Here is a 24206-nt window from a genome sequence, read left to right as displayed (position 1 = left end):
ATTTGGGATGTAAGGATTTTACGGTACGAGAAATGTTTCTATGATGGTATGACACCCCTCCCTCCTCTGGAATGTAGTGGGGGTCGCATAAAAATATTACACATATTTCAACCAAAATTATTCCAAACATGAAAATTGAAAATTTTCGGAAAACTCTGAAGGAAAAAGGGAATATTACACTCTGAATAAGAATGAATTTTGTTTCCGTAATTATTGATTATATTTGCTTTTTATAGCTTACATCGTTTCGAGACCAAGGGAGCTTTTTTTTTATATTTTTTTCCTGAAAGCTGAGGTTTTTTCACATAAAACTTCTGAATACCAGACAGGTGTTATTTTTCGTTTTTAAGTTATGATTTTTGAAAGTTAACATGTTTTCAGTTTTCGTTCAACATTTCTATGCGACTAGACTGGATGTATGTGATTATAATTAAATTAATTATAATTAATTGGCAAATGTGTTATTTTTTTTCAAAACAAACTAGCTAAGGAGGTTCAACGCACCTCCCACCTTTCTAAGGGGGGGGCTGTCATAGAAATGAAACAAAAATTTCTGCATAATTCGAGAACTAAACAAACAAATCGAGCTCGATTTGGGATGTAAGGATTTTACGGTACGAGAAATGTTTCTATGATGGTATGACACCCCTCCCTCCTCTGGAATGTAGTGGGGGTCGCATAAAAATATTACACATATTTCAACCAAAATTATTCCAAACATGACAATTGAAAATTTTCGGAAAACTCTGAAGGAAAAAGGGAAAATTCGGAAAATTAAATTCCCATATGTACTACAATGTGTTGACAAGAGCAAAACTCGAGGAAGTAATTGTCCGATTATGGGCTGTCTTTATTCTATCATATTTTCTGTATCAAACATTTATTCATGTAACAGAGAAACATGTTATTTGCAAGCGGTTGAAAAATCTTGAACGAGAATTGTGTCTGAAAAAAATCTGATCTTATAATGATGAGTTTTGGTAGAAGTACTAGGAAAACGGGGTCGATTAGATGATCAATCAATGAACAGTTCTGCGATTGGACCCATGAACTTGCGTATAGTAAGAAAACGTGAATGTTTGAAGGTATTGAACACAAAAAACAAATTTTGGGCAGGACGAAGTTTGCTGGGTCAGCTAGTCATAAATAATTGAAAACATAGAACCATATTTTATTTTCCATCAACAATGACGCTGAGTTGCTGGGTTAATGGTATAATGTCAACGTTACGCCATCGTTCTCTCCTGTTCCGTTGACGTTACATTACACAACACACAACAACCTTGGAACATTCATATTTTATGTATTTTATGTATACTCCATCTCACATAGTTAAAACTTCCGTAAAGTTTACCTGAATAAGAGACTCAACTCTCAACCACTATTAATCCACTATTAATCCCAATGACAAAACTTAACCCAGTCGCATAAGTAGAAACTAAGTATCCAAGCAGCCCATCATCAGCACAAACGTTCTGAACGAGGATTGTCCAAGTTCGGCACACGAGAGTACCTTTCAAGTTAGCAGCTAGCACTCAAACGCCTCCACTTTTGCAAAGCCTTCATTAAACACAACGTAATTGGTGGCCACTCCAGGGAGCAGGGAAATAGGTCGCACAATGTCCCGTAGTCGAATGCCGGCGGAGGCTATCCTTTTTGCGTCACTTTTTGCCAAGCTTTTGTAACATTTCCTTGAACCGGCTCAGCCACCGCATATCCGCACTCCAAATCCATCCATATACATTCACAGCTCAACAGGTCCCTGCAGGCACTCACTTTTCCGCGCGACACACCCGCGTCTTATTGTTGAGAATTCTTTTCTGCTTCACTCACGAAAAACGGCGGAGAACTATGCCTGCCATGTATTTTCACTGCACCTCAGCAAACACTATTCACAGGACAGCAGCCTTTTGCATCTCATGTGGCCCCACTCGGGGGCGATAACCGTGATGGACTAAACTTCACTTTTGCATTTGCACCACGCTTACACACACACACACGCTACTCCGGGAGTGAATCCGCATCGACAGCGTTTAACACAGTCCTTTCCGTTTGAGGTTATGTGCACTTCAGTGTCACATCCGTAATCATAAATGGACCCAGACAAGAAACTAAATCAATGCATTCATAACAGTCGCCACGCACCGTCAGCGGAATTCGCCCGCTTTGGCGAACCGAATCCCGTAGCACATAAATCTTGTTCCGTCCGTCACCACCGCTCTTTAATGTATCCGCTGCACAAACTCCGCACACGATGTTATACAATATGGATGAAAAGTGCAACACTAACAGAGCAAGGGGTGTACCGATGGGGGGAGCTGCTCCAATTTCGGTAGAGCCGGTCATCTACCCCCAGGGGTGAGAACGAAAATCACAGCCAATGCTAATGAACAAAACTTTCGGAACGTAACAAACAGAGGAATGCGAAAACACAGTTCTAAGTACCACACTTACAAAATACTCCAAATAGGGGCTAACAAATAAAACAAGTATCCCTCAAACAACAGAAGAAAAAAACGCGCGTACCTGTTCGAAAAAACGACGACCGCTGCCAGACGACCCGATGCTGGCTCCGCTGTTGCACCTGAGACGGCAAGATCGGTACTGAGTTCTTCGGCTGGCGATTTTGTTTTGATCCTCGGCGAGACCACCCCAACTCCACCGGCACCAGACTCCGGCACAGGTTCGTCACTCTTTCTCACCAAGTCACTCACGCTCTCGGCCCCTCGGGTGGGTGTGTGGAGAGTGCGCAAACTCTCGCTTTCGTTTGGGTCCTTCTGGGGAGCTGCTCCTCCTGTAATCATCATTGATAAACTCAGCAGCAGCGCCTCCTCCATCTCCGGTTCGGGCTGGGGCTCTCTTTGATTTGACATCTCTGTCGATGATGGCTGCTGGGCCGCCGATACTTGCGAGGAAGAGTTTGCCGAACCGGTCGCCTGGGCTGCAGCAGGGGGAGCTTTGTTTGTTGCGGTCTGCTCTTTCGGAGGTGGATTCTGCAAGTGGGAAGAAAAACAAAAATATACTCGTATGAGAGAATGAGCAAAACTGCGCTTGAGAGTGTTTATGTTTTTGCGGAGATGCAAGAGTTGGCTTGAGACAAGGCGGTCACGTGATAGTGAAGTTTTGGGAAGAGGTTTTCTTCTATCATGTTGTGTCTATCTAGGTTTAGCATACCTTTTTATGGAATGAAAATATGCAGTTTGCAATATTACATTTTCTACGAAAACACAATGAATTCGAGGAATTATTTTGCATATTGATCCTGCGCTCAACAATGTATCGACGAACGGACGTATATTAGATATGAAATTTCACTCAAACCGATCATTCTTCTTCACAATCGGATAAACGCCATGTAGAGAAATCATTTTTCTTCATATTATTGTCAATTTTTTCCGAAGCCTAGAATATATCGATGAAATACCAACGGGCACAACAGGGTGTGGTAGAACAAATTCCATTGAATATTTTGAAACTTTAGGACAACACCTAAAGCGTTACATAGCGGTTTTTGAAAATTCGAAAAATTACCTAAACGGCGGCCATTTTTGTTAAAAATGAGATACAGGTCGAACTCGATTATATACAGACTCGATTATATGTGATTCGATTATATACAATTTTGGACTCGATTATATACAGTTTGGATTTTTTTTTATTTCAAATATGACTTGTTTCAAGAAGAAATGTAACGTTTCAACGTTAAGGTGAAATTTGAGTGTTTATTTATTTTTTTATTAGGGTATTTTTTCGCAGGAATTAAAATTCTATTCTTCTTAAACGATTAAGCGATTAAAGAACTTCAATTTAATTGATAGAAACAATCTAGTTTAATATAATTTTTTAGGGTAAAATTAATAATAACACATTAAAAATTATTAACTTTTAAGTTTTTTACTTCCAAAATGTTATTTAAATCCACTAATTTAGATGTTCCACTACTATATCATGTACTAAATTTTCTCATCTTCCAAATGGAAGCAACAGATTCGTCTTCCGTAGCATACTTTTCAATTTAGAGCCAGTTTGAGGCAACAGAGTCCGAAACGAAAAAAAAAGTTCGATAACTATGTCATTGTTGAAATTCGAACATATGCGTAGAAGAATTTTTTTTCATCAAATAAGATCGTCTATCGCCTCCTGAGAGAATCTGGATAAATTTTTTTTTTCATATGAGAAAGGTGTTTTCTGACTTTAAGGGGATGAATCAAAAATGAAATTCTTCTTTTTCATTCAAAAAACAAAACATACATGCAAAAAAAGCGATTGTTTTTCACTCGATTATATACAGAATTCGATTATATATAGTGAAAAGAAATCAGAAACTGTATATAATCGAGTCCAGGTTGCATTTTCCATGAAAAATCTCTAAATAGCGATTTTTGAAACATCGAATAAATGAGATATCAAAAAACGGCTATGCAACGCCTTAGATAATTCATTTTTAAGTGCTGATAAAAATGTTAAGCCAAATCGGTCGAGTAGATCCTGAGATATCGATACCACCAGTTAAAATAACATGATTTCGAGAAAAACGCGTTTCAAAGTTCGTACAGCAATACTATTTCTCTTGAGGTGACTTTATACTTTTGGCTGTAACATTCCAACGAAATCAAATATCGAAAAATTCCTATTGGGACAACATTTCTGAGGGCATAAGCTTCCCAAAAATGCAAAAAAAAAACAAAATTCAATTTTTTCGATTTTCCATACCAGGGCCCCCCTTAAAGACGTGGGTCCTGTTTGAGGAATACAGATCGGACTCGATTATCCCGAATGTTGATTTTTTTCCACTCCGGATAATCGAATCATGAACAAATTTTAAAGAAAATCTCTCGGTAAACGTAAAATAACCATGATTTGCACTAATTTATTTGTATACTAGTTGACCCGACAAACTTCGTTCCGCCCAAAATGATTTTTTTTGGTTATCAATACCTTCAAACATTTACGTTTTGTTGCTAAGCGAACGTTCATTGGTCCAATCGCAGAACTTTTGATTGAATGATCTTCTAATTGACCCTTTACAATTTCTTTTTACTATAAATTTCAAAAACTCGTAATTGTTATATCAAATTATGTTCACAATTCTCGTTCAAAAATAACATGTTTCTCTCTTACATGGAATACATATTTGATACAGAAAATATAATAAAATTGTGACATCTCAGATACGACAATTCCTTCCTCGAGTTTTGTGCTTACCCCTTTGCTTGATTAGTTCTCGGGATATGCAGAAATTTGTAGAGCTGAAACGGCTATCCGGTAGTTATCCGGTATCCGGCCTATCCGGCCAATATTTGCTATCCGGCCGGCTACCGGATAGTGACTCACTATCCGGCCAGATACCGGATATTTGAAAAAAAATTATTCTTATTAAAATAAGATAAACTATACCACAATAGCATATAAACATCACTTACACGTGATTAGAAATAAGGTTTGATTACTGACATGTTAAAATGTTATAAAAATTGAATTACAGGGCAACTTCGATATAACGTACATTTTACATCAAGAACTCATAAACATAACCCATATTACTTCATTGTGATGCTGTTTGGGTAGAGTTTATAAATAATGATGACAAAATCCAACTAGAAGGTGAAACTAATTTTCTCGCGATATTTCCCTTCATACAGTTGATTGAGGGTAAATAGACAAAATGACCACTTAAATATTTGTTAAAAAAAAATTTTTCCTGTAACAGTGCTGTTTTGCCGGTGTATGGAAGTCTTGTCAATATTTGTATGGGCAATTCATATAATTTTCGTTCAGAATTTAAAAACAAATATATTTTTGAGAAAAATATATTTAAATTTTTAAAATAATTTTTTTAACGTAATTTTCATAATTTCTTTTTTTTTATGGAAGATTAATTATTTCCTATATCTCATTCTATGACTTAATGGGCCTGGCCGGGTAAGGGAGTAAAAGTTCACCCAAACCAAATCACTAGCTGTATAGCGAATATTGTATAGGATATTAAATAAGAAATTTTGACGGTTTATTTGAACCCCTATGTGGTTTAACATAGGATCTACACTCGACAAAAAAATAAGAGGAACAGCGCGCGAAGTCGGATATTTTAAGTGATATTTGACATGCTGTATATTCGTGAAAAATCAACGCATATCGATGGGAGGCGCATCATTTCGAGCCTGCAACTTTCAGGTATTTGCATATTTTTATCTTGGTAAGTGTTGGTGTGGTAGGCAACAATAACGGGAAGAAATTTAAAATCGATTTTTCTTTGTTTTTTTCAAGAATATTCTGGACTAACCCAATTATTTGCCAACCAACTCAACAGCAAATCCAATTAACCTTATCAATCAGCTTTTATTTGGTTCCAAGGACGTTCCTGTAGGACCTTCCCAAACAGAGAATTTTTTTTTAATGAAAAATTACCCCTTCGACTTTGATGATGAATGATTCAATAAATAACCATCGCACCGCAAATCAAAACTCAACTTTAAAAACTCCAATAAATTCTGCACAAGGATAATTTATTACATTGACGAAAAAAACCTTATTTAATTTTTTTGCATCGATTTCAAAAAAGTGCCAAAAACAGGATTTTTATAGTGTTTTACAAAATTCACTGTAGTTCTGCAAATATCGCATTTAGCTCTAATGTTTGCAGGCAAATTTTTAGCCTAGTGTATTCCCTAAACATCAGTGAACGTTTCATATTGATACGTTAAGCCGTTTTTTCTAGCCGATTTTTCAAAGTTTGGAGTAAATTAGAGGAGCATTTTATCGCAAATCGTACCAGGAGTATAAAATCATACGTGACTCTCAGAATGAACGATTCGTAACTTTCGTATTTATGAGTTTGTGGGTGTGGAGTGCGTGTATGTGTGGAAATGCGTATGAATATGTGTGAGTATCATCACTCCTTACAATATTTGTACATACAAACGCATGAAAACGAAAGTTACGAATCGTTCGTTCAGAGAGTCGCGTAGGTACTTCTGATACGATTGCGATTAAATGCTCCTCTAATTTACACCAAACTCTGAAAAATCGGCTAGAAAAAACGGCTAGAAAAAACGGCTATACGAATCAATATGAAACGTTCACGGATGTTTAGGGAATACACTAGGCTAAAAATTTGCCTACAAACTTTAGAACTAACTGCAATATTTGCAGAACTACAATGGATTTTGTAAAACACTACAAAAATCCTGTTTTTGGCACTTTTTTGAAATTGATACAAAAAGTTTTAATAATTTTTTTTTCGTCGAAATAATAAATCATCCTTGTGCAGAATTTATTGGAGTTTTCAAAACTGCCTTTCGATTTGCGATGCGATGGTTGCTTATTGAATTATTCATCATCAAAGACGAAGGGGTAGTTTTTCATTAAAACTGAAATATCTTTATGTGGGAAGGTCCTACAGGAACGTTCTTGGAATAAAATAAAAGCTGTTGGAAAAAGTTAATTGGATTTGCTATTGAGTTGGTTGGCAAAAAATTGGGTTAGTCCAGAATATTCTTGAAAAAATAAAGAAAAAACGATTTTTCATTTCTTCCCGATATTGTTGCTCGCTACACCTACACACACCAAGATTAAAATATGCACGTAAAATATTATAATACCTGAAAGTTGTAGGTTCAAAATGGTGCACATCCCATCGATATGCGTTGATTTTTCACGAAGATACAGCATGTCAAAAATCACTTGAAATTTCCGACTTCGCATTCTGTTCCTCTAATTTGTTTTGTCGAGTGTATAGTGAAAAACGTACTTTTTCGTTTATTTCACGCCATCCTCGAAAACTTCGAGATAAAAATTTGAAAAAAATACTGAATGTGTATCTTACTACGGTGTATCAAGAAAAATTATCAAAAACAATTTCATCAAAAAATTAAATACTGAAATTTTGATTATTTTTTTTTTTTTTTTTTGAGACAGAGATTCAGTACCGTCATCCGGGGGCAAATTGATCACCGGGATGAAATTGATCAATCGTATTACTAAAAACAAACATAAATTTTCAGAGGTATTATGCAATTTAATTTTAAACTTTTTTAATCTGACATGTTCGATAATCATCTGAAGGTTTTTTTGTCAATTGATCTTAATGAATCACTTATTAAATTGCATGAAAATTAACATTTTTCTGAATAGCATTTTCGTTTCCATTTTTTCACTATTTCACAAAAATACACAAATAATGACCAGAACCAAATCCCATCATGCGACATATTGATCGTCTTGGTTTGTCAAAACTAGCTCATTGGTGACTATTTCTAGGGTTTTTGGCCACAATTGGATAACCCGAATGGTCTCCGGTGACCTGCAGATCAGTGTTTAAATCGAATTATGCAAAGGCATGACCACACCTTTAGGTGGATTAAATCAGGTTTGTGTATCCTCAGACCCTTGAATTATCATTGAAATGACAGTACGTGAAGAAATAATTGATTTTCTATACATTTTTGTGCATAAAAAATCCTATAAAACATAGATTGATCAATTTAACCCCGAAGCTACATTTTGAAATTTTCTCCTAAAAAAATTCCAAATTAACGCATAAGGATTTTTTCGAACAAAATTTTCCATAACGTTTTGTGGTCTTAGAACCAGTACTTATTTTAAAAATAATTGAGTATAAATCTAACATAAAAAATAGAAAATATTCACATTTTTCTGAAATAAGTGATCAAATTGCCCCCGGTTTACGGTACTACTCTAATTAATAAAATTTTTTTTTTTTATATTTCCAAAAGGTCTGGCTGGGTAAGGGAGTAAAAAGTGCCCCCAAACCAAATCACCAGCTATATGGAATATATTGTATAATAAATATTATATATAAATATATTATCTTCTAAGGGGGAGCTACCATACAAATGAAACACAAATTTCTACATTACTCGGGAATTAATCAAGCAAATGAAACCAAATTAGGCATATTGAAGTTTTAGGGTGCATTAAATGTTTCTATGGTGGTTTGACTCTCCACCCCCGTCTCTAAGGGGGGCTGCCATACAAATGAAACACAAATTTCTGTATAACTCGAGAACTGATCAAACACAATTTGGGATGTGAGGGTTTTTGGGTATGAGAAATGTTTCTATAATGGTATGACACCCCTCCCTCCTCTGGAATGGAGAGGGGGTCCCATAAAAATATTACACGTATTTCAAAAAAAATTTCAATTGTCATGTTTGGTTGACATGACAATTGAAATTTTTTGGAAAACTCTGAAGGAAAAATGGAAAATTCGGAAGATTAAATTCCCATATGTTCTACAATTACATAGTGACAAGTGTTGTTAGTCCATTGTTCATGTTTGCGCTAGCGAAATTGATTTTTGTTCGAAACTGGAAATGGATTTTAATGTGATGAAACGCACTCCTATATGTTCTTCTATCTATACCAAAACAAAGGATCGCCGGATGTGTTGATAAGAGCAGACCTCGAGGAAGGAATTGTCCGATTTAGGGCTGTCTTTATTCTATCATATTTTCTGTATCAAACATTTATTCCATGTAACGGAGAAACATGTTATTTGCAAGTGATTGAAAAATCTTGAACGAGAATTGTGTCTGAAAATAATCTGATATTATATTAATGAGTTTTGTTAGAAATACTAGGAATTTTATAGTAAAAAGTGAATTCAAGGAGGTCGAATAGAAGTTCAATCAATGAACAGTTCCGCGATTGGACCCATGAACTTGCTCATAGTAAGAAAACGTGAATGTTTGAAGGTATCGATAACCAAAAACAAATTTCGGGTGGGACGAAGTTTGTCGGGTTAGCTAGTAATATAAATATAAATAATAAAATATTTTGACAGTAGTACCATATATTTGAGTCCTTATATGGTTCACCATAGGATCTACGGGGAAAAATGAACGCCATTCTCAATAGCTTTGAGACAAAAATATGAAAAAAAAAAACATACTGAAAGAACATCTTACTTAGGTGTATCGATCAATTTTTTCATCAGAAAATCAAACACAAAAAAAAAATTTGATTAATTTTTATTTTAATTTTAAATTATTTTTTTTTAATTTTGAGATTCAGTACCATTCTAGTTTGTATTCAAATTTCTTCCTACGTCTATTTTAGGTATATGTGATTTTTTTCAGAATTTTTAGTGTTTTTCGCGGTACAAAAAAAATATTTTCAGGCATTTCGAAATTTTGAAAAAAATATAACTTTGAGATTCAATTTTACTCTAATTTTTATTTAAATGCGTTCGTATGTGCTGTTTTTTTTCCACATGTAGCATAATTTTTTTCTTGAATTTTTGTAGAGGATTGCGCGGAAAATTTTTTTTTTGGCCTTTGGGCATTTTTGATTGATTTTGAATTCAGAGACCCATTACTGCTCTAATATTTTTTTAAATTTTGTTTTTCATATGTCTAAATTTTCTCGGTATAGTTAGAGCATTGCGCTTTACAAAGATTTTTTTTTCATATCATAAAATATATGAGATTATCTTTACTTTGGATTTAGATGGTTTACCAGATTCATAGGAGTCAGCAGTACGATAGAGGTCTGTAAGAAAAAAATAAAGTCCTTGTGGAAAGATCATTCGGATTAATGAGAAGAACACTTAAAAAATCAGAATTATTTTTAATTTTTTATATTTTAATCATACAATTAACGAATACAATACAATGATCGATTTCAAGAAAATAAAAATAACAATGCAGACGATGAAGAAAATTATTTTTGTGTCTTGCAATGCTCTTCAAAATTACGCCACATGTAGAAAAAAAAGACACATACGAACGCATTTAAATAAAAATTAGAGCAGAAGTGGGTCTCAAAGTTATATTTTTTTCAAAATTTCGAAATGTCAGAAAATATAGAAAAATTTTGTGTACTGCGTATTTAAATTTTTTTATTATTATTAGATTTTTTGATGGAAAAATAAAAAAAATCAATTTTTTGTCTCAAAGCTATTGAGAATGGCGTGAAAAAAACGATAAGGTGCATTTTTCACCATAGATCCTATGGTGTATAATATAAGGACTAAAAAATATGGTACTACTGCCAACATGTTTTGTTTAGTACCCTATACTATATTTTCCATACAGCTGGTGATTTGGTTTGGGGGACTTTTTATTCCCTTACCCAGCCAGATCCTTTGGAAATATAAAAAACAAAGTTTTTTTGAACCGCGCAACACTGAAAAAAATCTGAAAAAAAACACACATATCTAGAAAAGCCATAGGAACACATTTAAATATAAATTAGAGTAGTACTGAATCTCTAAATCACAAAAAAAATTGAAAATTTCAATATTTTTTAGTACTTAAATTTTTGATGAATTTTTTGTATGATAAATTTTCTTGAGTAGTAAGATGCACATTCAGTATTTTTTCAAATATTTATCTCGAAGCTTTTGAGGATAGCGTGAAATAATCGAAAAAGTACGTTTTTCACTATAGATCCTATGTTAAACCACATAGGGGTTCAAATAAACCGTCAAAATTTCTTATTTAATATCCTATACAATATTCGCTATACAACTAGTGATTTGGTTTGGGGACACTTTTCACTCCCTTACCCGGCCAGGCCCTTTTCAATGCATTGACATGAAACAAGTTGCAACATATGATCGGCTTGTGTATTGTTTTGCGAAAGCAATAATGAATCATCAGTATCGGGGCACAACGCGTTAATAACTTCTTCAAAGTCAATCGCCTTCGTTAATTCGCTTTCGACTGGTAAGATCAACAAATTGTTCAAAAGAGATTGAATTTATCAAAACATTCATATATTGCCTCCCGCTTTTGGAATCTGATGCGTTTTGGATATATCAAGCTCGATTCACCTAGATGTCGTATCTCTTAAGAACTCATCTACCAATTTCTGGCGGTTTCATCTAAGAAACGTTACGTTGAAAAGCATTTGAAGACACGTGGGTTAAAACTCCTAAACATAACATGGATAACTCCTAAACATATATTTTAACCATAATGATGTTTTTGCAAAAGTTGTTGGAAATTATAAGCAAATTCATAGAATTTCTTGAACATGGCGGTATAACACGACAAACATATTCAAAAAGCCTATTTACTATAAAAAGACAACAAATTACACAATGTTTTTTCAAATATCTCGGGAATGGCTGCATTTAGAAGGAGATTAATAAACAGCCTTTTTATTTTAAATCACAACAGGATTCATAATTTGTGACTGAAAATGATTGTTAACATACAAAAATTCGAAGTTTCGAAAATTCATAAAAATTCGAAGTTCTACGAAGTTTGTCAAAAATAATTTTACCATCTTGTACCCATTTTTCAAATTTCCTACATGGCCTCTATTTTATATGAAAAAAAATAGAAAAAGTTTCACAAAATGTATTTTTGATATTGTAAATAATTTTTTTTTTTGTAAATAAAAAAAAAGAGTACTAATTATTTTTCTCAGTGTATATTTTTTTCACGTTTGGAAATCAATACTCCATAGCTCTTTCTAAGACACTATTTCGGTAGGATTCATAGTTTTTGAGATATAAATTATCAAAGATTTCTCTTACTAAAATCGATACGCTCTTTTCAAAAGTTACACATGAGTCAAAAAAATTCCCAAATGCTGTGGAGCACTCATATTTTCTCCAACCCTAACGGAACACAAACTTTCGTTTGAATCAAAAATACATGTTTTTAAAATCGGCATTCTTCGTTCGATTTCATTTGGAATTACGCTTATAGCTTTTTTGTTAGTTTTATTATTTTATAATTAATTTTCGGTCATTAGGGCAAACATGTTCAGTCTGTTGATGTTTGTAAAATAAAAAAAAATTATAATAATCAATGTTCAGAAGACATTGTAGATTTTTCCATTTATTGTTGCCCCAGTGATGAGAACATTAGTCTTCTTTACACAACTACAGATCATGTTTCATATCCCTCCTATCCGATCTATAAACTTTTACTTAGTCGCGGCAATAGGTTGTGCAGTCCACTGATCATTCAACAAGAGCCAAAGGTTGTACCGCTCATGACAACTCTATACGAGCTGATGTTTGTGCCGGCTAGTGACCATTCTATCCTGGATTCCTCGAGTCAAGAAGACGCACCACGCTAGATATGGGGTACATACTAGGGAGGCGTTGCTGATTAATGGTCAGCTGCATCCCAATAGGAAGTATCCCGTGTCGGGCACACGTACAGAGCATTGGAGACAGCAACATCACAATTACGAAAACACTTGTAATACTAACCTCGAGTCAACCGCGAGTAATCGGTTACATATTACTAACATAGGTGTAGGCAAACATTGTCGATATATTTAACTCCCGGCCCCGTTAGGCTGACGCCATATGAGCCTTAATAAAAATATATATTTTTGGAAAAAAAAACTACAGATCCCTTGCCAAATCATCTACTTGCGGGAAAAATTCATCTTCGTAAACAAATTAGAAACTTCTGGCAACACCCTCTTTACGCTTGGCAAGGTAAAATTTGCTACCGCCTATTTGGCCGAAAACTATTTTTACGTATGTTTCATCGTCCATCAAAATGCATCATTTGTACTTGATCAACACTTGCTCGTAGCTTATTTGCACGGATTTTGGCAACCAGGTTTTGTCCTATTCGGGTGTTTGCTGTGACCCGCCTTTCACGTTCCATCATCGATAACTCTTGAATATGTCCTTCAATATTGATGAAATTTTCAATTCTGAATAAAAAAAAACTATCCGGATCAAAGCGCTGTCAAAAGTTTCTCGGTGTGACAACTATGAACGCTGCAGTAAAATAAAATTTTAAGCGATCAAATTTAACTGAAACACACTTTATGGGTAGCAATCGAATAACAAATGAATAGTTGACATAAATTTCATCAACAGTATTTGTGGAGACGATCTGGCGTAGTGGTAACTTCCATACCTCTGACGCTGAAGGTCACGAGTTCAATTCTCACTTCCGACATTCTTCCAAAAAAAGAAGTAAAAGTGACGAACCAGCCAAAAGTGTTGAAAATAGTGACATAATACAGATAAAAAAAAAGACGGGTGGATAATGTCGGGGACATAACCGGAGTGACATAGGACTATACAAAGGGGGCAGGTTTTGTTAAATATATATTTTAAATATATTGTTTTATTTTCTTCTCCTGCGTGAATACCTACCTATCTACCTGAAAAATGGATTAGTTTACTGTTTACTCTTTATAAATATGTTGATGGTTCTGAAAAGAACCTTTGGTGTTGTGTTTTTGTTATCACTCGATATTCCCATCTTGTTCGGTTAAACCTTCCTGTGTGCAACTCGAGCACTCCGACGGCCGCAACTCTATAATCGCTGTTAGGTATACTGGTGCTCCGGCACCAATCCGTTCGGCCTAGTTACCCTTGCGGAGCAATCAGTGAATGCGACCAACAGGGAACTGGAGACCTGCACGATTCGAGTGGGACTTTGCCTTTCCCTTAACTTGTCCTCCTTTGTTACGTCCACGATGCCGATGCTGTACAACCACACGGGTTTACGGTTTGAAAGAAAATAAGATATTTTTTTGGGGTCCGCGTGTTTCATACTCTAGCGGTACACACTCACAGGATAGAGACAAATCGGCAGACTCAGCAAGAGGGGCGAGTCCAACGAGACGAACGAATGAGCGTTAAAAGGGAGCGATGGCAAAAAAATACATTCATTACGATTTGTTCGCTCATTGGATTCACATGCAGGCTAAAAAGAGTCCTTTTCAGGATCACAAAATTATCTTCAATCTAAAGAGTTTATTGTTTTGTTATCACTCGATATCCCCATCTTGTTCGGCTAAACCTTTCTGTTTAGCGATTGCATTTGCCACTCGCCACAGCTTTCACAGTGGGAAAATTTCTTCCCATCCAGCTTGTGACATATTTTACAGTAAATTACATTCAATGGCACGTCGCAATACCACCACTCAGTATCGGATTGGAGGTAATTTTAACCTGTAATTGAACATTTGCGATGACAGTGGTACAGTGTCAACTTTCAATGTGGGGTCATAATTTGGACCCCGAACTCTATGTTTACAAAAATGTCCAACTAAATATGTCGCATTACAGGTCCGTCCAATTAGCTAAATGTCGAGATATGTGTAAATTACTGTACTTTCAATCTAGAATCAATTTAAGAATTGGTGAAAATCAATAAGCTCAGAACAACTACCAAATTCACATACTCATCATACCCTGACAAACAAATTATGAAAAAATCAATTTGTGATTTATTATTATTTTGGATATTGTTTTAGAAAGCATTGAACTGTATTTCCTAAACTCTTTTTTGGAAGGTTTAATGGCCCTGAAAAGCGCCTTGTTTTATGGAATGGTTCCAATTTAGAAAACTTAGTACTCGTGGTTTTGAAAAAAAACCATTTCGAACGCCCTCGATGCCGCCTTGTTCTGGATTTGCCACCAAAGCAGTTTGTATAAAGAACAAACTTTTTTCTTCTGCTACCTGATGCCGTTTTGCGATTGCGTTTGCCACTCGCCACTCGCTACAACTGCCTGTTGTCTTGATGTCCACCGAATCGAATGTGTTCTGTTCCGAATGCGGGTTTTCTTATCGTCGCGAGCAGCTTTGCCAGCTAACTCGCTCACTTCGGCGGCCGAAACTATATAACGCCGGCTAGGTGGACTGGTGCACTGGTACTAACGCGCTCGGCCTAGCTACCCTTGCGGGGAACTCCAGATCAACACGGTTCGAGCGGGATTTTGCCTTTCCCTTCACTTTTCCTCCTTTACCATGTCCAGACATGGCTGCTTGGGTTGGTTTGTTGATGTGTTGTGATGCGAACCGATGTGGTGTACGGTTTGAATGAGAATGATCGTTACGGCAGCGGAGCGGGGATTTTTAAGCTGACTTGCTGGCTCGAGAATTACGCATGTGTGAGACTGCGACCAATGTTTCGTTCATTTTTTTCTTCTTCCTTTCCAATCGTGCTTCATTCTATTTCGCTGCTGCTCTGGTTGCCCGTTTTGGTCGGTACGATTTGAGGTGCACAAAATGGACCAATCAAAAATGGGCACATAGTGCATTTTGACAATGCTTGATATTTCACAATTATTCAATTATTTATCTCAAGAAAAATTAAATGTTATTCGTTATGATAGATGCGTAGATATATTTCCTATCAATTGATGCAAACACCTTTGCGATCTATTGAGAAATGCTCGAGTTATAAGCGTTCCAAATCTTGCATTTTTTCCTACTTGTTCAGTGCCTAGATTTCCATTTCACCCCCTATATCTTCCGGTTAGACGTAGTCCTACGTCAAAAATCAACAGTATTTAAATAACTTTTCGTTTTTCTTAGAAAAATGACCAATTTTCTGAAGAAAAAAAGTTGTGAAAATTGGTAAATTTATTCTTCCGGATATATTCTTCACATAGTATTCTTAGTTCTTTACAATCCGATCATAGTTTTTCTTGGTTGTACAGAAATCCAAAGGCAACCGAGCTACAATTTATTAAATGAAGTTCATGCTAAAATGCGTACTTCCTTCCAAAAATTGAGCCAAAAAATCTTTCCTCTAGTGCAGGGATACTTTACCCCTTCCCGTATTATTTAATAAGTGATTTCACTAGCCTGCTGAGTTTTCTAGCCCCCTATGTTATTCAAGTACCCATGAGTGAGACTCGATGTTGTACGGGAAAGGGTTAAACTATTTCGGGCAAGAAACCCCTTTTCCAGAATTAAGTGATACCATCGATCCCCTATAGCCAAAATTCTTTAAAAAGTTTATCTTTATCTTATTTATACAAAATTCTAACCAATTAAAAAATATTGCGGTTGGTTAAGTGAGTAAATTTGACAACATTTTCTCATCAATAAGTGTTAGTCATTTTTTTAACAAGTTGGTTCACGTAACACAACTTATACAGTATCTTGAATACTTCAAATAAGCACTTGAGGGTTGATTTTTGGACCTGGTCGACCCCTGGGAAACTGACATCTATCCTAAAGGGCCCACTCGACCACTTTGAGAACCACTGCTCTAGTGGAATGTACTATTCATTCTAAGCCAAGTGTGTGTACAACATTTTATTCAAATAAAAAATCGATTTAAATTTCGCATATTTTCTGCACATTTTAATTGCAAAAGCTCTGCTTATAGGTAATACTACAATAGTTCGAACTAATGGTTGCAGTAGTTCGAAGCTCCTGCAGAAGAACCCGTGAAATTCAATGTTTACTAGATCCAACGTCGACAACAAAACACTTTGTGTGAATTTGAGGAGCTTGAAAGATGATTAAAGACTTTCGCTTTGATTTGGTTGAAAACCCAGGCAATGATGGATCAATAGTAACAAGAAATCTGGCACAAAAAAAAAAATCAACAGACCAAACCACGAAGCACCGAAACTCGGGGTAAACTTCTCGGAAAGACGCTCACCTAACCAAGGCGAAGTTAAGTTATGCATTGTAGAAATTATAATCCAACAAGCATGGGTTCGGGTTATTTTCGGACGGCCAATTTGCTGACACTCAGCTGAGTATTGTGTTGAATTCGAAGAATATATTGAGTTTATATTAAAATTGAAATATGACAAAATGAGGAGTTCATGGAACGAAACAAATTTCTATGGTTCACTAGGAAATTTGTTGAATTTAGTCTGGAATGATCGAACATCGGGGCGAGATGTAATGTGCAAGGTTCTTTTAGAATTAAATTCATCAAAAATTTTTAGGGAAGGATTTTGAAAATACAAAAAAAAAACAATTATTACAAGATAAACGGGATATCCCGCAGAGAAACCGCGTGCCGTAAATGTGTATGATCAGGGTCTGAATTCAAACATCTTCTTAAAGCATGAATACATAAAGGTGCCTTTTGATTTCACCAAACACATCATCCCTCGCGTTTCGCCGCTCCACATCTCCTAGGAGACTCCCCGATAACTTTTTTTTTTCTTCTCAGGAATGTTATGCCAAAGTTTTACTTCTGAAAACTCTCACGTGGGATCCCTTCCAATCGATGTATTCTTTCCTTGTCTCGTCGGTCGGGGGAACAGGAACTAGAGCGAAGGCACTGCAGAAACGACAGTTAAAAATGATAATACGTTTGGGTGAACCATTCCGGCAAGCGGTTTTACAGGGCGCGTACCTCGACCGTGTCTGGCGGGAACGAAACAACTTTAAGGTTATCTCGACTTCCGTGAAAGGACGACGACGACGCCGCGCTTGGATCGAACCGGATGGCGAATATTTTCCACCTCGTGAACGGACCGAGATTTTTTTTTGTTCCTCTCCCGACCAGCTTATCTACTGCCCTAGGTCGGGTCGAGCATGTTTCTCACACCTTCGCACGGTTGGGATCCTTTTTTTTTTGCTGCTGTTGCTGTTGTTGTAGCGGTATAACATAATAATTTTGCTAAGAACGACAGCACTTTCAAGGCGAGGGGAGGCGGTTGGTGTCGTGAAAGGGAGACCGGGGGAGGAACACAGAAAAAGCCAAGAAGATTGTTATTTATGTCCATCGACAGGATGCTGCCGATCGAACACAAAAACGGCCCTAGCAATGGGGCAATAAATTTTTCCGATCACAGCGCTTGTTTTATATTTCGGTGTAAAACTTTTTACCGAGTTGATTAGGCTTTTTTCGGGGCAATAAAATCGATTCGGCACTGATAGGTTTGACGATGCAGACCGCTCAGGCGGAGGTGAGTTGCAGGGTTGCCATAATAAAATCTGTGTTTTTGATTGAAAAAAATCTCAGTTCTTTTTCAGAAAATCTATATGAAATATGTTTAAAATTCTTATTCTTGGTCATAATTTTAGCTTTATCATTATTGTTTGACAAAATTATTATTTATTTGGCGATGTTGATGGTATACGTTATATGTTTGTTTACATCACACTACGTAAATCATGCCAAACCATTTCATGCCAAACTGATATAGTGATTATCCTATTCCCGTGAAAATTTGTAGTTTTGTTCGTTGTCGCAAAATATTAGACCCATATTTTTATTTATTTCTTTTATTAGGGTGCCTATTTCCATTTTAGAGTTGTTCGAAAAATCTATTTATTTCCACCTCTTTCCAAAAATGCCCCTTTTCAAAAATTCATAATTACTGAATCGATTGAGATTATCGATCAATAATTACGAAAAAAACATCCAACATTTTTGGCAAAACCATAGCTTTCAAGAAAAAATATTAAAAAATAGCGCCCTCTAGTTCAATATCCAAGAAAACAACAAAAAACAAATACAATCAATAATTACAAAAACGAAATCGTATCTTTCGCCGGAAACATCGTATAGAAATTCCACTAATATTATTTTCACTATAAAAAAAAAGGTTATATCTGGGAAACGGTTAGTTCTAGGATAAAACGTTATATATAGTTTGTCATGTAGATTTCTTTTTTTATGTTACTTTTCTTAATAGGTTGCAACACCCAGGTTTTTTTACGCGATTTCTTTTGCGCGGTTTTTTTTACGGGGTTTTTTTTACGCGGATATTCCAATTAACCCGGTTTTTTCCAGAGTAATATCACATCTCCCCCTCAGCTCACATTTTTCTCTCATGTTCCCTCATGCAATATGATTTTTTTATATTAAATTCTATTTTTAAGTAGGACTTTTTAAATTCTATTTTTAAGTAGGACTTTAATTTTTTTTTAATGGTTCATTTGTTTCCCAACAACTTTGTCAAACATCATATTTTATTCGGACATCTGGATTTTGAGTTACGATATTTTGAAAAAAAAAAAACTATGATATGATATAATGATTTCGAATACGCCCTTCTAAAAAATCAGTCGTTATTAAATTTGGTTATATTATAATAAAAATTGTTATTTTTGGTAGTTTCCATTACAAGTACCAAATTTTGAAAAAAATCGAAGAGAGTCAGGTCAGTGGCCAGGTGATTTGGGGTTATATAGATATTACTATGATCACTTTGATTAAAAAAAAAGAACCTGGGCTAGTGGCGGTCCGGAAACTAGGACCAATAAAGTCGACATTTTAGTTTTCGATATTCTTGGCGAAAAATTAGTAGTCTTTGAGGAGCTGTATATTCCAGAAAGCATGGAGAAATCGGCGGAAGAAGCTTTTCACGAACATGAGATACAACCAAGCAATCTAAAGCTTCTAAGAAATCCTTTGTAGATCACTTCAAACCCTCCGAAACACCGCTAAATGTGTCGACACGTAAAGGAAAATAAAGATAAATATTCCAAGATAAATTCATCTTGACAGCACTCATTGTTTTTGCAATAAATTTTCATTCCAGAAAAAATAGTCGCAAATGATACTTCTGCTATCATTTCTACGGGAGAAAATGCAGATCTAATTCGTCAAAAGTTGCAATTGACTACACTCTGTCCAACTTCTATAAGACCAGGTGATGATCTTGCTGCTTTATGCAATTGTAAACAAACAATGCTTCAACTTATATTCTAGTGTATTGGTATTGTTGACTACCATACATCGCATTATTTTCATGTGTGTGTGTAAGCGCTGAGCGTGAACTTTTTTTTTTCGTATTTTTCGACTGTCAAGTTTCTATGAGACCAGTTACATGTTTCCCTTGTTTTAGTTGTTCTGTTCAATAAAACTGGAAAATGCCGAAGGGAAAAGTGCTCACGGAGAGAAAAGAAAGACAAATCGATACATTTCACTCAGAAAATGTTGGTATCAGAGAAATTTCTCGTCGTATTGGACGATCCCATCAAGTGGTGCTCAATTATTTAACGAATCCTCAAGGATACGGTAAGAAGGAGAGAGCTCCAAGTAAATCGAAGCTCTCTGACCGGGATTAGCGGGAAGAATTAGAACAACTTCGAATACCTCAAAATATTTCAATTTAAATGTTACTCAGGTGAAAATTCGTCAAGTTTTGGTAAAAAATCCTCACATAAAGAGGGCTCAAAAGGTCAAAGCTCCTAATCTTACATCATCTCACATCGGAAGACGTCTGAGTTTTGCCAAAGCTCACATGAACCGACAGTGGGACATGGTATGTTGTGACAAAGAGTGTTTCCAAAAAATACATTTTTCTATATACCATAACGAAAAGTTCAATGTATAGGTTATCTTCACTGACGAAAACAAGTTCAATTTGGATGGTCCTGATGGTTTAACGGGTACTGGCTTGATTTACGGAAGAAGGAACCGTATTTTTCAACCAGGAATGTTGGTGGAGGCTTGCGCATGGTTTGAGCGGGATTCTGTGCAACCGGAAAGCTCAAGATAGCTTCCACATCATTCAAGGATTACATACATATTCTGGAATACCCTCTTCTACCGTTTTTGCGTGGATATCGTCACAGAAAAATCACATTTCAGCAAAACTGTGCTACTATTCATACCAGCAAGGAAACTAAGCAATGGATTAAGGGTCGAAAACTTATTTTTTGGACTGGCCGGCTCGCTCTCCAGACTTGAATCCTGTTGAAAATCTTAGGGGGATCCTTGTACGCAGAATCAATACGCTGAGTGAAAACGGTACACCACGATTGAAGAGTTCAAGGACGCAATTTCGGAAACATGGAAAAATATCGAGAAATCAGTTCAGCAGAATTGGATAAATAGTATTCCAACACGAATTTTCCAGATTATTAGCCGAAAAGGTTGCCAATTATTGACATTTGAATCAGCCGATCGTTTTGAATTTTTCATTGATAATACTTTTGAATTTTGAAATGGTCTTATAGAAACTGGACAGCTGAAATGATCATATTCAAGCACAATAAATAAACAAACAACTCATTTGAACGAAATTGACGTTAAATACACTTTATTCTAAGAATTCAACAATGAATGTATTGAATTGAAATGAATTGAAATTCTAACTGTTTGTGTTGCAACGAAATATAATCAGGGTGGTCTTATAGAAGTTGGACAGAGTGTATAGAAGTTCTTGAGAATGAAAGTAAAAAAAAAGAAAGTCATCTACTGAGCCTCAAAATTGTTTCATTCAATCAATAATTTAATCAATCCCACGTCAACCTTGCGGTTATATCATAGATATAATCTACCTTTTTTTTCTTTGGGAGCTCCCAGGAACTTCAATTTGTTGTTGTATCTGCACTCACTCTCGCTTGTTGGGTCATTGTTCAAGTTCAATGGTCTCTTCAACCATACTATCAAAGGTAAAGTAAACCACCTGGGGAATGGGTTTTCTTATATTCATTCATCGTCTCCGACAGTTTCGTACAGACTGGTTATATTTATTGAATGTTCTTAATCCTGACTTTGAAACAATCTTTAGTCATGTTGAAATAAAAAATTTTGACAGACGTTGCTGAAGACTCGAAATCGCAGCTGACGTTCACGAACGTTTACAAAATATGATCCGCACAATCGATGTTTTCACTGAGGATGTCAAATACATTCAGATTTTGCATCTTCAGCCGCCTTGCTGTGAGTAGTTCTAAATCGATTAGAAGACAACGTTCCGAATAATGGGAAAGATGAGCGGGGTCATCCCACGGGAGACGCCGCAACGCAAAGCGAATGCAACATTTCTGTACACGCGCAATACGTACAATCTTGGTATGGAGTGGTATGGAGCCCGGACCGGTGCAACGTACTTTAAGTTGCTCGTCACTAAACAACAGTACAAAGCTTTTAGTGCATATACGTCGGTGAACTGTGACTCGTTCCGACGTATAAATCCCAGGATAGAGAATGTCTTGGAGGTGATAGCAGAGATGTGATCGTTGAAACGTAACTTAGAGTCCATGATAATACCCAAATCACGGATAGAATGTACACGATCCGAGAGAACAGTGTCGATGTTGTATTGGCAGTATAGTTTATAAATCATAACAACTACTAAAAGTGGTCACCTCGCACTTACTCATGTATGTTCACGCACATGTCGTTGTCTTTGCACCACTCGAAAAAAATTAAGGTCGTCGCGGAGGATCACCTGAAAGGTTAAAACCGACTGAAATAAATCAATCAATCAAATCATCAAATCAATTTTCCAGAATACATTCGTAGGCACAAGTCATCAATAAAGATCACGAATATCGATGGCCCTTACACACTCTATTAGGGGACTCCGGGCGCTATATCGAGTGTTGCAGATCGTGCTTAGTTTCCCTCAACAAAAACTTGCCTACCGGTCAGGTATGACATCAATCAATCTGCTATCTAATCAAGAAAACTCATGAGTTTTAGTTTAGTTAGTTTGAGAAATCTATACAAACAGAGTCCACTCGGTTTCTGTGTTTAACTCAGCCGCTTTCGACAAAATCAACCACGATATTGCAGTGCAAAAGTTAGACAACCTTGGTTTCAGCGGAAATCTCTTGCATTGGTAGAAATCCTATTTTAACAGACGCTATCTCACGGTGAAAATTGGCGATAGCCTCTCTATTGAATTTTCGGCTACATGAGGAATACCTCAGGGAAGTCATCTCGGTCATTTGATATTTTTGATCTACTTCAATGATGTGAATCTAGTACTGGAGGGCCCTCGGATTTCCTTCGCAGACGATTTGAAGATGTTTTTCCACTTGAAGTCTGAGGTTGACGCATTATATTCCAACTACAATTGTGTGAACAATCGTATGACACTGAATCCAAATAAATGATCAATGATAACTTTCTCAAGAAGAAAAGATGCAATTAATTTCGGCTATCATCTTGATGGTGTTCCACTAGCCAAAGTCGAATGTGTGAAGGATCTGGGTGTTTATTTGGACACCAAACTCAACTTCAAGGCACATGTCAACTACGTCGTAGGTAAAGCCTCCCGCAGCCTTGGGTTCATTATGCGATTTGCGAGAGAATTCACCGATGTCTATTGCTTGAAATCTCTATTCAGTGCTTTAGTTCACTATACGCTGGAATATTGCTCATTGATTTGGAATCCATATTACCTGAATGGAGTCAACAGGATTGAAGCCGTGCAGAAACGTGCAGCTGCCAAGTTATGAGAGCCGATGCCAACTAATAAGTCTAGGAACGCTACATGTACGGAGAGATCTAAACCGCGTCTTATTGATGTATGACGTCTTGATGGCTAGGACAGAATGCCCAGTGATCCTCGAAAACATCGATTTTTTAACGTTCAATCTCGAACTCTACGAAACTACGTCTTCCTTAGAGTACCTTTCCGTCGTACTAGCTATGGATGCAACTCAGCCGTTCAAGGCCTGCAGCGGCTGTTCAACAAAGTAGATTCGGGTTTCGTCTACCATATTTCACGAAGTGCGGTTCGGCGAAATTTCATCGTTATGATAAGAAATTTTCATTAATATCACTAGGACAATAAAATG

General features: G+C 36.2%; 1 protein-coding gene across 3 annotated transcripts in view; it reads right to left on the bottom strand.

Annotated features, from left to right (window-relative positions):
- LOC129767205 (uncharacterized) overlaps positions 1–24206 on the bottom strand; it is an 823328-nt gene that overhangs the window by 569591 nt on the left and 229531 nt on the right. For all 3 annotated transcript variants that reach the window (XM_055767859.1, XM_055767857.1, XM_055767856.1), the window contains exon 5: positions 2527–2993. In XM_055767859.1, the coding sequence (XP_055623834.1) occupies positions 2527–2993 (467 nt within the window). The remainder of the gene's footprint in view (positions 1–2526; positions 2994–24206) is intronic.

The sequence above is a fragment of the Toxorhynchites rutilus genome, chromosome 2 (genome assembly GCF_029784135.1).
Source record: "Toxorhynchites rutilus septentrionalis strain SRP chromosome 2, ASM2978413v1, whole genome shotgun sequence".
NCBI lineage: Eukaryota > Metazoa > Arthropoda > Insecta > Diptera > Culicidae > Toxorhynchites > Toxorhynchites rutilus.
The sequence above is the reverse complement of the archived record's forward strand: the minus strand, read 5'-3'. Positions and strand labels throughout refer to the sequence as shown.